Here is a 13,066-nt window from a genome sequence, read left to right on the forward strand (position 1 = left end):
AAAACAGCTTTGCAAAAAATATTAAAGGGATAACATTATTTTTACAAAGTATCAATATTCAAAAAATGGAGTCTAAAATACTTCTCTGTGCACCAGAAATTAGTATATTGTTCCATCAGTTCCACCCAATTAATGTGCCCTTTACCTTCAACTGAGATGACAATTCTTAGTGGTAGCAATCTATTTTTGCACTTTACCCAATGAAAAGTGAAAGAAAGTGGAAAACCAACAAGAAGAAAGATCAGAGGTGGGAGCAACAAACTTATATTACGCAGCATGACTAAATAAAATTCTGACTTACTAACTTATTAAGAAGACTATGCACCGGTCTAGGTAGTACTAGAATTAGAGCTTGAATCACCTGAGTTGGCCACTAAACTTCAGCACTTGGTTTAGTATATAAAAACTTGAGATTGATCAACAAGATCAGCAGAAATTAGATAGACCTGGCATCAGTATTTTAATCATGTAAATTATCTAGTGCTTTCATATAAGAAACTACTCTAGTTTTTTTTAGGAATGCCTCAAATATCATAAAGAACACCCAGAGACAAAAATGTAACCTCATTCCTCAAATACCATGAAATAAAATGTGAATCATATAAGAGGTTGTATTTAAATAAAGAGAAACAGGAAGGAGAAATGGCTATGGTCTCCATGTAGATGAGTAATATCTGAAGCTTTAGAATACCAAAATCATACATGGACAACAGTTTAAACAACAGATAAACAATGAACATGTGTCTTTAGCATGCAAATACCAGTTTAAGTCTTCCACATTAATCAGCTATGAGTCATTGCTCAATGGTCTGGATGCCAGCTAACCCAGAAGTGCAAGTTTACAGACAAAAAATTTACTCAGAAAAAAATGGAGAGCTGGCAAAAAGTGCTCTCTTAATCTGAGATGACTAGATCCTGCAGCTCCCTCTTCTGTAAGCATTAGCAAACTTAGCTTCAAGGGATGCCACCACCTGATGTGGAAAGCTTGCCTAAAGGTATCACTCAGAATCACCAAGCAGTTGAGGCTGGCAGGGACCTCCAGAGATCATTTGGTCCAACACCTTTGCTCAAGCAGATCCATCCAGAGTCAGTTGCCTAGAACCATGTGCAGACAACTTCTGAATGCCTCCAAGAATGGAGACTCCTCAATCTCTCTGGGCAAGCTGTGCCAAGTGCTTCCTCATGTTCAGACAGAACCTCTTGTGTTTCAGTTTGTGCCCAGTGCCTGGCACTGTCATTTATATAAATTAATTCAATAATGCACTTAAGACAGATAAAGAAAGGAAAAAAAAGAGAAAGTACTACTTATTAGTGTTAAAGTTTTAGGTTCTGTACTACACTAGGCACAGAACAGTGTAAAATGTATGTTTTTAGTGCAAAAAGCAGACAAGTACAAAATGCTGTCTACTTAAGATTGCTTCGTAATGGTTAAAAATTCTCAAACACTTAACACAGTTTAAATTTCATAAATTGAAAACGTCTAATAGTTTTTAATTAACATATTTAGATATTTTGCTGTAGACTGACATTCTTTCTTCCCCTGCCTGCATCCAGACTCTTTGTTAGTCCAGGCCATTACAAAACAAACAAAATTCATCTTCACAAAATAAGAGTTACTGTACCTTTATTCCTGGACAGTGAGCAAAAAAGGCTTCTGGACTTTGAGAGTGATATAATGCACCATGACCCACACAGCCCCAGGGTGCTCTGATGGTGAGGTTTCCACAATTAAATAGATCTCCAGAGCGGTAACGATATTTTGCTGCTTCATTAACAATCTGGGAAGATTTATATACAAAAATAACATTCAGTCCAATACCTTTAGTTATGCATCATTAAGCCACTTCAATATATGGGATGCAACTACATCATCCACACCATGCATGAGATTCAGAGGACCAAATTAGAAGCAAAGGAATACTCTAAGCCAGTGCAAAGACAAAAATTCTTCAAGGCAAATGAAACAATCATTTACTGTGTTCAAGTTAGATGCCTAAGCCTCGGGGGTAGCCTTATAACCCAATTGTTTCCTCATTGCACACTGTCAGTCATCCCAGTTCAAATCTGTAATTTGTCCTGTGGACACATGGCCAGCTGCAGCTGCATGCAGAAATGAGAAATTGTGTTGGGAAGACACAGCTGATGAAGTTAAGGCTGTTGAAGCCAACACAGCCACAAAACCAAAAATTAAAACAAACAGAGAGGCATTTGCTTCAAACAACATCTTTAATTTCCATTACTTATTAAGCCTTCAAACTGGTCTTGGTACAGTTTACTGTTTACAGTACAGTACCGGTACTGTTCGTAGTTTACTCCTGTTTACTTAAAGCATGCATAAATATTAGTAATACAGCTGTGGATGTATTTGCAAAAATTACATATTCAAACCAAGTATTAATGCTAACAGAAGAATAATTTAAACAGTCATAAGATTTCTTTTAACCTCTCTCAAATTTATTTATACTAACCTGATCAAAAGCTGGAAAAATGTAATCTGCAAACTGAATTTCTGCAATGGCTGTAGCACCTGCAACAGCAACTCCAATACCAAAGCCAACGATTCCTTGTTCACACAAAGGGGTGTTGAAAACTCTATCTTTACCTATGTATTAAAAAAAAAAAAAAAAAGGACAAAAATACTCCAACACAAAATTCCTTTAATACACCAGGACTAGGTGGAAAATATTGCCCTAGAAATATTTGACTTATAAACAAGTCATATGCAACTAAGCATACAGCTCTTTAGATGCGTTTTTTTAGGTACAGAAACAATAATCATCCATTGCAGATACAGATACTTCCACTCTAACTTGTAACAACTCAGAGGAACAGAAGGAGAAACTAAATGAAAGATAAGAACAGTTTCTGTAATTTACAATGTTCTTAACACTTCAAGGAAAATAATTTGTTGTGATGTATATACAGTTAAGCATGCATAGCCTTCATGGTTACATGGGAGCAAAGAATACTTCCAAGCTAAGAATACTTCCAAGCATTTTAAAAAGTTTACAATAAAGGTAAGTGTTGTTTCTTCCATTTTTCCAGGCAGTCAAAAATAACTGTCCCAACCCAAAGGCACACAAGTTCTACAAGTCTGTATGAAAGCATACTGCCTTTTGCCCACATTCCCCCATCACCGGTGCCCATTCTTATCAGTCTTCTCTCACAAGGTAAAGCCACATTTAAAGAATTTGCCTTGTCTCCAAGGCAAGAGAAAAAAATTCTGTTCCTGCTGCAAACCTAAAATATTTAATTTTGTATCTTCCGTGTGGGAGTGCAAAAGGTTACTTTAGGCCTGACATAATTCTGTGCCACAGTAATTTCAGATCCCAAATATGCATAAATCTAATAGATCATTAAAGACAAAATTGTTCAGTTCATGACATTATAAAAAAGGAGAGATGAAACACCACTACAGTATCCTCTAAGACATGTTTATAATGTTTGCTAGCAGTACTTTTCTGCCAAGGGAGTACAACAGAAGAATCTCCTTATGCTATTAAATCTTCCCTTTAGAACACTGGGAAATAGACTATATAGGAGTCCATCATGCATGAAAATGCCAAACTGGATGTAAAAAATGTGCACAGCAGTGGCTATGAAATAAATTAAACAATAACTAACCATGAAATAACTAACAAAAAAAAAAACACAACAGACTAAACCAATAAGTGGGAAAGTTGTTACTATGAAGACTTGTAATTTCAATAGCTGTAAGTTAAATTAGAAAAAAGAAAGTTAACCTAAGTTTTCAGAAATGGATGATTAGGGAGAAACCATTGCCCAAGGTTGTATTTACAATATACTAAAGGGAGGCAAGTTTTACAGATCTTTAAACTACGTATCTTTCATCTTCACACATCACCCTGCACAGCATTGTCACTCCTTCTACACTGGCTTTGTGCCTTACCTGGTGTTTTGAGTTTCCTACCTCAGGGTAGGGGGTTTTGTTTGTTTATTGGGTAAAGGGGGACATATTTTATACATATAAACTTTTGGCTCTCCCCTCTGCTTTCCTTTTTTTCTCCCTCCACCAGGAACAAGACTAAAACACCATTTATTTAAAGCAAGTAAAAAAGCCATGCCATCGAATGATACTTCAATGTTGGTGGTGTCAGTGAGGCTACACAACCCAACACCAAGCACAAAGAGCTACCACAATTGCAGGACACTTCACTATTTTTCATACAAGATGGTGGAAACAAAGAATGAAAGATCACTTTTTCACCTAGAGAGACTGTATATTTTGTGAATTGTTCTCATTCCTGAGATAAGTGTAATCTCTGTTCCTATATAGCATCCTCTGGTGCACTCTCTCCACTGATAGTCATCATGGCCAAAGAAAGAGGAACATAAACTCCCTATGCAAACATGTAGTTGCCCCAGGCCTTACTGCCAGTTGTGATAGTGCAGAAGCCCTGCTTTAGATGCAACCATAAGAGCTGTCCCTGTACTCGTATCCATCTGCAACACTAAAACACTTGGCAAACATCTTCTCTCCTTTTTATGTATCTAGTGTACCACGAATTAGACATCTTGTTTCCCTTCTCTTTAACTGATGCATATAAAATTTTAATTTAAAACAGATCTCATTTTAAAATTGTATTAACATTATGAAGATATATGGTAATGTTGGTAATTTTCTTTCCTACTTCTTAGAAGTCCGCTGGCAGATCACTATATTTCACTTCACCTGCTTGCAGGATATTTTGATACAAGACTTATAGCTTACCTAACCTTATTCTTCATTAACAGACTTTTTCAGAGTACACTGAAATAGCCTAATGCACAGGTTCCACAAATAATTTTATACCATCACAAAAAAACTGAAACGTATTTGAACAACCCTATAAAATGAGCTTTTAAATAATAATTGGTATAATAATGGCCAGTCTTCGCGAGCGAAGATCCGGGGAAGGTCTTTCCACCTTCCAGCCTGCGCATTGGATTTTTTAGGTGAGACACAGTGTGCGCGGAACTGAGCCCACCCTTTAATCCTAAGGTTCATCTGCCGGGGCCAAGCGAGCTTGGACGGTGGCAGCGAGGTCCTTAGGACGTAGGTGGGTTGCCTTTAAGGGCTAACGAGCCCCACCTGCCCGGGAGTGGCCCTGACCGGGAATCGAACCCGGGTCTCCGCGGTGACAGCGCAGCGCCTTTCCATTAGACCACCAGGGGCTCCAATAATTGGTACACACTTGATAGTTAGCTCTTTAATATCAGTTTTGGGTAGGTGAACAAATTTAAGTTCCACCAAACTAGTTTGTCACTCTATAATTCAAAATATAAAAAACATCCTATTAAAACTGCCGAAATACCACTGAGATTTTAAACTAGAGGCAACACGCTGCTACCAGTGGAGTATGATGAAATAAATGAAGTGAAAATCAATAAAGCAAAAGTGAAATGTAACATGACAGCTGTAATGTGATCAGCTTGAAGCACCTAATTTGGACTTTCAGGACTACAGGCACAACTCTGAAGTACCAAGCCTTAAAACAGTAAAGATTGAGCAAGGGATTCAATTAACGAGATTTATTGCTCCAGAATGGTTTTGATTGTACCATTAAAACAATAACACTGATTGCTTAAAAGCAAATCCTAAAGCTCTTTACTGTTCATTAGATGGGAAAACAAGCTTGAGTAGAGTTTCAAGGGGTAAGGTTTTCTTTATAAAATCTAGTCTTTTAAAACAAAAAGATATACACATCATTAGGACAAAACAAATTCAATTTATTTATTTGAATATTAAAAATTGTATGGTATAGTTTTAACCTCTTACTATTATTGATATACTATGAAAATCATTACTAAAAACTAACACGAAATATTTCAACACTTTACATTTAAACGCATTGAGCCTGTGTATTTTTATCTATTTTATTTCACGGGGTTTTTATTTTTCACATTTTTTTTTAATGCAAAAAGGAAGGGAATTTTGATAAACAGCCATTTACATCATCTTTTGCAAACCAGCTGAGTCAGATTTCAACTGAAATATGACTGAAGCAGACAAATTACCCAGAGATATGTTGTCTTTCCATATTTCATTTCCTTACCCATGAAAAAACATTTCCTAAAATGTACTCTTCTCCTATGATTTGTGTCAGCCACACCGCTCAAAACAAGCTAGCACAAACTCTGTAAGCTCTTGTCATTCCAGGTAAAAGCAGTACCTCTACATTTTCTGAGCCAGGTGCGTCAGCCTCTGAAGAAAGACGTGATGCTGATGTCCATTTCAATTAACCTGCCTGGCTCTATAAACATCCCTGGTTTCAGCCACCTGAACAGGTCAGTGCCATTTGCCAAGTAGTGAAGGAAGTAATATGGCAAACAGGGCTATGTGAAAAAAAGAAAAAAAAGATGATTCTTCTCATCTCTCCAGCCCGACAACTCAGGATTAAGATTAGATACACGTTAAGGAAGTGAATAAACACTCCAGAAGTGTCCCCTAATAAGGCAAATCTGAAATTACTACACTAAGGAAAAAAAGCAATACCTGATCCAATTTTCAAACAATTACTTCCTCCTGCCGAGACTATTTTTACTTAAATAAAAAAAGATTGATCCTTGTGATTTTCGGAACAAAGACTACCCCACAAATGTTCAAGTTACCGCTGACCCTCCGTCTAAGAGACAACAGCTTTAAGGCAGTCTCAAACACATCTTCTTGTCTGCCAAGAATAAAGAGTTTCATAGCAACCTAACAGAGCATGTTTACAGACATACGTAGTCGATTATTGTGCATTAATGTTCTGGCCCGCTTCATCTTTATTTGTTCCAAGACATCAGGAAAAAAGTATTTCAGATTTCAGTATCTGTAACAAGTCATGTTCCTGTCTTAATGTAACTTCAAAAATGAGATAGTCAAATAATATCAAAGCTCCTAACATGTTAACACACCATCCAATGCCCCAGCTCTGAGTAATTTCATATCACTCTGCAAGAGTCTACACCAGACCATTTGAGTGGCTTAAGGAGTACTGATGGTAAGCTAGTCAAAAAAGAGTTGTGTTTTGTTTTTAAGATACTTATACATCACTGGTGTTAAAAAAAGACATCTTCAAAGATGTCAGTACTGAGCATTTTATTCATGATCCCATCGACTTCCATTTAAAACATCTACTAGAAGTCAAATAGAAGACTGTAAGAAGCTAATTTTGTCCTCAAATGCAGCAGTCAGGGCTGCACGTGCAGAAATAACTGGAAAGAAAAGGAAGCCTCAACAGATTAGCTTCTTTGCTACTCACCAGGGACTTCCTATAGAAAATGCAAATATAAGTGAAAGATTTCAAATCAGTCCTGCCTTTGAAGGCCTTTTCTAACCCTAGAATATTTAGGATTTTTCACAAATATACATCTACATAAGTCTACTAACTGTATCTCGTAATATAATTAAGACAGTCTATCCAGTAGTCAAACTTCTTTGGTCCCACCACCCACTTTAAACCTCGTTTTACAACTGGTGACACTTGTTATCTACCATTTCTCTGATACTTTGTAAGAAGGTAGGCATAACAGCAAGTAAAGTAAATTTATACTCAGCTCTTTTAGAGTTCCTGGGTGAACACAAAAGACTTCTAGTAATTTCTGATTAATTTTAATCATTTTGGTTTACTGATATCCTAGTCACAGTTCTCAAGTTTTAAAAAAAAGGTGTGCAATGGGCCCTATTCCTCTATAGGGGATACCAGTAAAAGCACATTTACAGCTGAATGTAGAAATTTCAAACCTACTTCTCAATAGCAGGCCTTCAGTTTCACAGACACAGAGACACTTCACCTCTCACTCTTGAATCCTTGCACACTAATGCACCATGTCATTAAACAGCTGCTTTTTCCAGTCCTGTCCATGTTAAAATACATTATTTCATCCACCTAACAGATGAAAAGTAACTATATGAAATGAAAAAGATTTCATATGTAATTAGCTTACAAATTCTTAAGATGACTTTTACATATTGCACCCAGAATAATACAATTTACAGAATTGAGCTATATTCCTCTCCTTTTCTTCCCCAAAATTGTATCCCAAAAGAGCCAAGAACATCTGTGTGCCCAGACACTCACAGCAGGCTTCAAGGACCCAGAGGCACAGCTCAGCCAACTCCATGGCCAAGTGGTCAGGTCTCAGCCCCCAGTCAAGTCAACGTAAAGTTTCAAGTCAAGTGCAGTGAGTTGGGTCTGTTACAGGAGAAACATTTATATCCACACACAGACACAAATCACAGTGTATACACTGCCTATGCCTTCAAAAGAATTTCAACATTGAGTTCCTTTGAATGGAAAAGTCATTCCAATTTTGACTACTTAGCAATTAATTACATGGTATTCTCATTACTTTTTTCTGTAAATATTCCAGAAAGTCAAGCTATGGCAGTAAGATACAGGAGTGAGTAAAACAAACGTACTGCAGAAATCTGTCAGCAACTGACAACGGGGTCAGAAAAGAGATTTGAATGCACTAAACTAAATTGGCTTCTTCCTATACTGCTGTTGCAAAATTCACTATCACACTCTACTCGGCAACAAAGGAGCTGACTTCTTATTCTAGACAGAAGTTTTAAAGGTCAAATGACAGATACGTCTCTCTTATTCGGTTTCACTTGTTTATAGGAGTCCTAATTATGCTTCATTTGGGAGGAAAAAAAAATCACACCAAAAAATTTATCCTTCTGAAGCACCAATCACCACAATGTTGCCCAAAGTAAAAGGTCATCTGTTTTGCCCAGCAACTGATAAGAACAGGAATCCTTCACAGTTATGTTATATGGGCCATTGACACAACCAACACTTCTGAGGAGTAGTTCAGGTAAATTAAAAGTTAAGAACAACTAGAGGATAGGTTTTCCTTTTAAGTCTCTCCCAGTTACTAATTCCAAGGCAATCATACATTTGAAGAAATATGAATATTTGAACTAACAGTTCTAGCTCAAAATGTTTTCAAGTCATTCTCTTATTCAAGATGATGAATTTTTCTTCCAAGAGCTCATTAGATCACAACTACACTTTCAGCTCCTTTCCCCCAGGATTCCCTTAGAAGAAAAGCATATCTATTGCATTTCATTTAACCCTTACTCTCAAAGATCACAAACAATATCAGAGTCAGGAAAACTGCTGAAGTACAAAGAAAAGGTTACCATGAACAGGGAGCAATTTCCTCAATTATCTACAAATTCTTACAATCTGCACAGTTACCACATTTCAGGTTTGGAAAGAAAACTTTCTAGTAAAACTTGGTAAATTCTACAAGTTCACAGCATTACTATAACACTGAGAACTTACTTGTCAGGCTTACAGCCCTCTGGATGAGGGAAGACTCAAAAAAAATAATTTATGAACACCTCTGCCATCCTAAAGCAAATAGAGAAGACTTGCAAAAGGGGAAACTAATTATATAAGAAGAAAAAACCTCACTATGACAGTAGTGAAATGCTGAAACAAACTGCCCTGAAAGGTAGTACAAGCTCCTGCCTTGGACGTGTTCAAAACTTAGCTGGACAAAACCACAGGCAACCTAAACTGAGTCTAAGTTGAGTCCTGCTTTGGACCAGATAACTTTCTAGGTCTTTTCCTTTCAGCCTTTAATGTTCTGTGATTCACCGATAGCCCCAAGCAGGGCTACACGCTGACTAACCAAACTTTTTATGCCTGTACCTGTCCTGTTGACGGAAGCATTTAATGACATTGATAAAATAGTACTGATTCAGCTCCACACTGTTAGAAAAACATTCAATAAGCAGCTCACATCTAAGTGGCAGATTTGCTCACCAGAATTTCTTTTTACTTTTCTCCTAAGGGAGTTATGGGGGAGAGGAGATGAAAGTGTAGTTGTGATCTAATGAGCTCTTGGAAGAAAAGTGCATTGTCCTGAGTAAGAGAATGACTTGTTGAGAACTCTCTGAGCTAGAACTGCTAGTTCAAACATTCATGCAGGTTGCCCACAACACACTGAATTCCTCATCATCATCTGGCTCACATACCCAGTTGTATGCTAAATAAAAAAACTGTAATGCCTAACTATACAAGGGATTGGAGTGTTCCTCCAGCTATGACTAATAACATTCCTTGCTCAGCCACAAAAAAATTTTGCTATGTGAGAAGCACACTTGCAGAAAAGCATAACTGACTATTAAGTGTGACATGAGAAGCTCTACCAGATGACAGAATGCTTACTTGCAAAAATACGCCCTAAAATTGACATCTACCAAATACTTACATGTGGGTATAACCAAAGGACATTATATCAGCTTAAATTAAGAGGCTTAGGTCAGCTCCATGCATTTTCACACTATCTGCAACATCACATGACAAAGAAATCCAACAGGAAACACCAAACATTTACCAAAGCTAAGTATTACAACATGTTAATGAAAATTCTGCTATAATAAGCTGGGTACACTATCTGGATGACAAATAAAGTAATAAGCAAAACTGTCAAGCACAAGTTACGCTCTCTCATGTTCCTTAGCATCAGCAGTGTAGAAATACTTTAGAGTAAATGTGAAAGCATGCTGGATCTACCTTGAATTGTAAAGCAACTATTCCCAACACAAGAGCAAGGATTTCATGCTGCTCAAGAAGTACTCAGGAGCAAAGGGCTGAATGACCAGTAATTTGCAGTCATGAAAACCATCTCCCAAATCGCACTTGCAACCGTGTCTGTCCCTTTATCATGCAAAGCATGAGAAAAATCAATAAATTGATCTATACTTGGTGTTTCCATGTAAATGTGAAAACTCTTTACCAGGTTTTGAGGATTTAATGTTTCTACAAATTAAAAAGAAAGGAGATTTTTTATAATAAATAACTAGCATGACCAGCTGATGCCTGGTCACCAGAAGACAGCTCTGAATCAAGTTAAATTAAGATTACCCTGCTCTTCAAAGTGCTTTTGCTGCAAATCTGCTAAGACAATTGACCAGACTAGTCCTGACCTTTTTCACCCTTTTAGGCTTCAAGCAAATTACTTGCTTTCAAGTTTTACTCCCAGTAATAAAGTCTTTGGCACCTTCTTAAATTGAAATTACCACACTCTTATCACCAAACTCAGAGGTAGAAAAAACAGTGAACATACTAAATTAGTCCCACTTGATGAGTGAGATGAATGAACACACAAATATCCATTCATATGTGGGTGATCACAGGAATAACCAACCTCTTAATTCTACCTAAGGAACAGGAAAGGCATAAAGACAGACATCTAAAACAAGGTACATAAAATGTCCTTGCAGGCTTGATATTAATAGAGACTGCAAAGACTAGTTACACTCATCAATTCCGTCTTGTGTCTTTAATACATAAAGTTTCAACCTCGTTGACACAATATTATTAAAATATTATTTTTACATGTTTCACTGCAAGTATTTTCTTAAGTGGAAAATTCCATTTTTATGAAGCTCAGCAGCACACACTTTTTTGCCCAGCAATCTATCTTGAAGTATCTTAAAAATGTGTTAGAACAGCTTTCTTAAGCTCTGCACTAAGTATCAAGTTCTATATCAAAAATTATATTCTTTATCTTTCCTTCAAACAGGTCTACAACATATAAAAAGAAACTTAAGAAATATTAATAAGTCCCGAACAAACAAAATACTGCTTTTACACCAGGTACACTATCAGAACAATTAAAACAAAAACAAAATTAAAATAAAAGCTGTTTAGCTCTGACACAGACTGATTTATATCATTATCCCACAGATACAAACAGTGTAAAAAGACATATTACATTTTAGCAAGTTCTCAAATAACTTTTCCCTTTTTTCTAACTGTAAATCTTAAAAAAAGAATTGGCTATTTAACATGAAAATGAACAAAATGTACTATTGTGTAATGAGTCTGGAACACATTCTCCAGATGTTACTGTTCAAAGGCATTTATATAAATCAGAACAAAATCCAAGTCTTGCCAAACTGCTCTGGAAGAACCAGGCAAGCAAGCTACAGAATTCACCACTTAAATCCATCCCCAAAGAAACAAGGATAACCAAACCCCAGACTATTTAGGTTTTACTCAATCTATACATAACAACTAGTCATTTTTAACTCTGAATAAAATGTTCCACTCTCAGCTTAAGTCCACCACATCAAAAATCTCAAAGTACTTTCTTCTACTTCCTACCATGCAATGTGGTCGGAAGGACCAGCACCTATGTGAAAGAAGCACTGTGCTTCTCCAACAAGCTTGCAGTCTGTCTCTGAAGTGTCAACATAACATTTTCTATCTACCTGTTCATACGATAAACTCCTAACACCTATGCTACTTTAGGCTGAGTTTTTCCTCCTCCCTATAATAGCATATTATGTTTTAAAAAAAAAATAAAAGACTCCATGATTATTGACTAAAAAAACCCACATAAAACCCCAGAGTGTCTCCCCATCAGTTTAATTAATACTCAACCACTAGTAGCTTCTGGGAGGCAGAGCATAGTACCTTAATATACTGCATTACAGCCCATCCAAATTGTGTTCTTGTACTTCTTGCCTTGGCACTGTTCCTGTTTGGCACCACAGGAACAACCAGAACAACCCAGAATCCCCACTGACAGATCTCTGCTCCCTCACCAGTAGCACGCCATGAAGTCTAGACAATAAACAATTTCCTGAAAGCACTAGCAAACAATATTAACAATATAAACATTTTAAAGTATGGAATGGATTTTGGAGGCAAATTATGAGAATTTTCTTTAAAAAACACTACATTCTATCTATCTCCATTAGCTCAACTTCCATTATTTTATGCTACTCAAAGCCATCAGTACGTTAAGCAATTTTTGCAAGTATATCCAAACTTTAGCCAAGAAGCTTCACCAAATACTGTGACAATCTGGGGACAACTCTTATCTTCTCACCCATGTTTCCCCTTATAGGCTTTTCACTTAAAGCACAGAACTTGCCTTCAGGAGTTTTCTACAGCTCAAGCTCATAAAATAATATCCTGCTCAAGTAAATACTTACCTTCAAAGAATGACTACCATTATTTTAGAAAGGCTGGTGTCCCTCGGGCATGGCTAAGTACAGCCATCTCCTGGCCAAATAAACAAAAACTCCTGAATTATTTTACTGGACTAT

At 36.8% G+C, this 13,066-nt stretch overlaps 1 protein-coding gene across 1 annotated transcript in view; it reads right to left on the reverse strand.

Annotated features, from left to right (window-relative positions):
- BCKDHB (branched chain keto acid dehydrogenase E1 subunit beta) overlaps positions 1 to 13,066 on the reverse strand; it is a 109,092-nt gene that overhangs the window by 84,662 nt on the left and 11,364 nt on the right. The window contains exons 4-5 of the mRNA XM_050314268.1: positions 2,469 to 2,602; positions 1,623 to 1,778 (exon numbers count right to left, since the gene is read on the reverse strand). Of these exons, the coding sequence (XP_050170225.1) occupies positions 1,623 to 1,778; positions 2,469 to 2,602 (290 nt within the window). The remainder of the gene's footprint in view (positions 1 to 1,622; positions 1,779 to 2,468; positions 2,603 to 13,066) is intronic.

This window comes from Myiozetetes cayanensis, unplaced genomic scaffold, assembly GCF_022539395.1.
Source record: "Myiozetetes cayanensis isolate MyiCay16 unplaced genomic scaffold, myiCay2020 scf2-11, whole genome shotgun sequence".
Classification (NCBI taxonomy): Eukaryota; Metazoa; Chordata; class Aves; order Passeriformes; family Tyrannidae; genus Myiozetetes; species Myiozetetes cayanensis.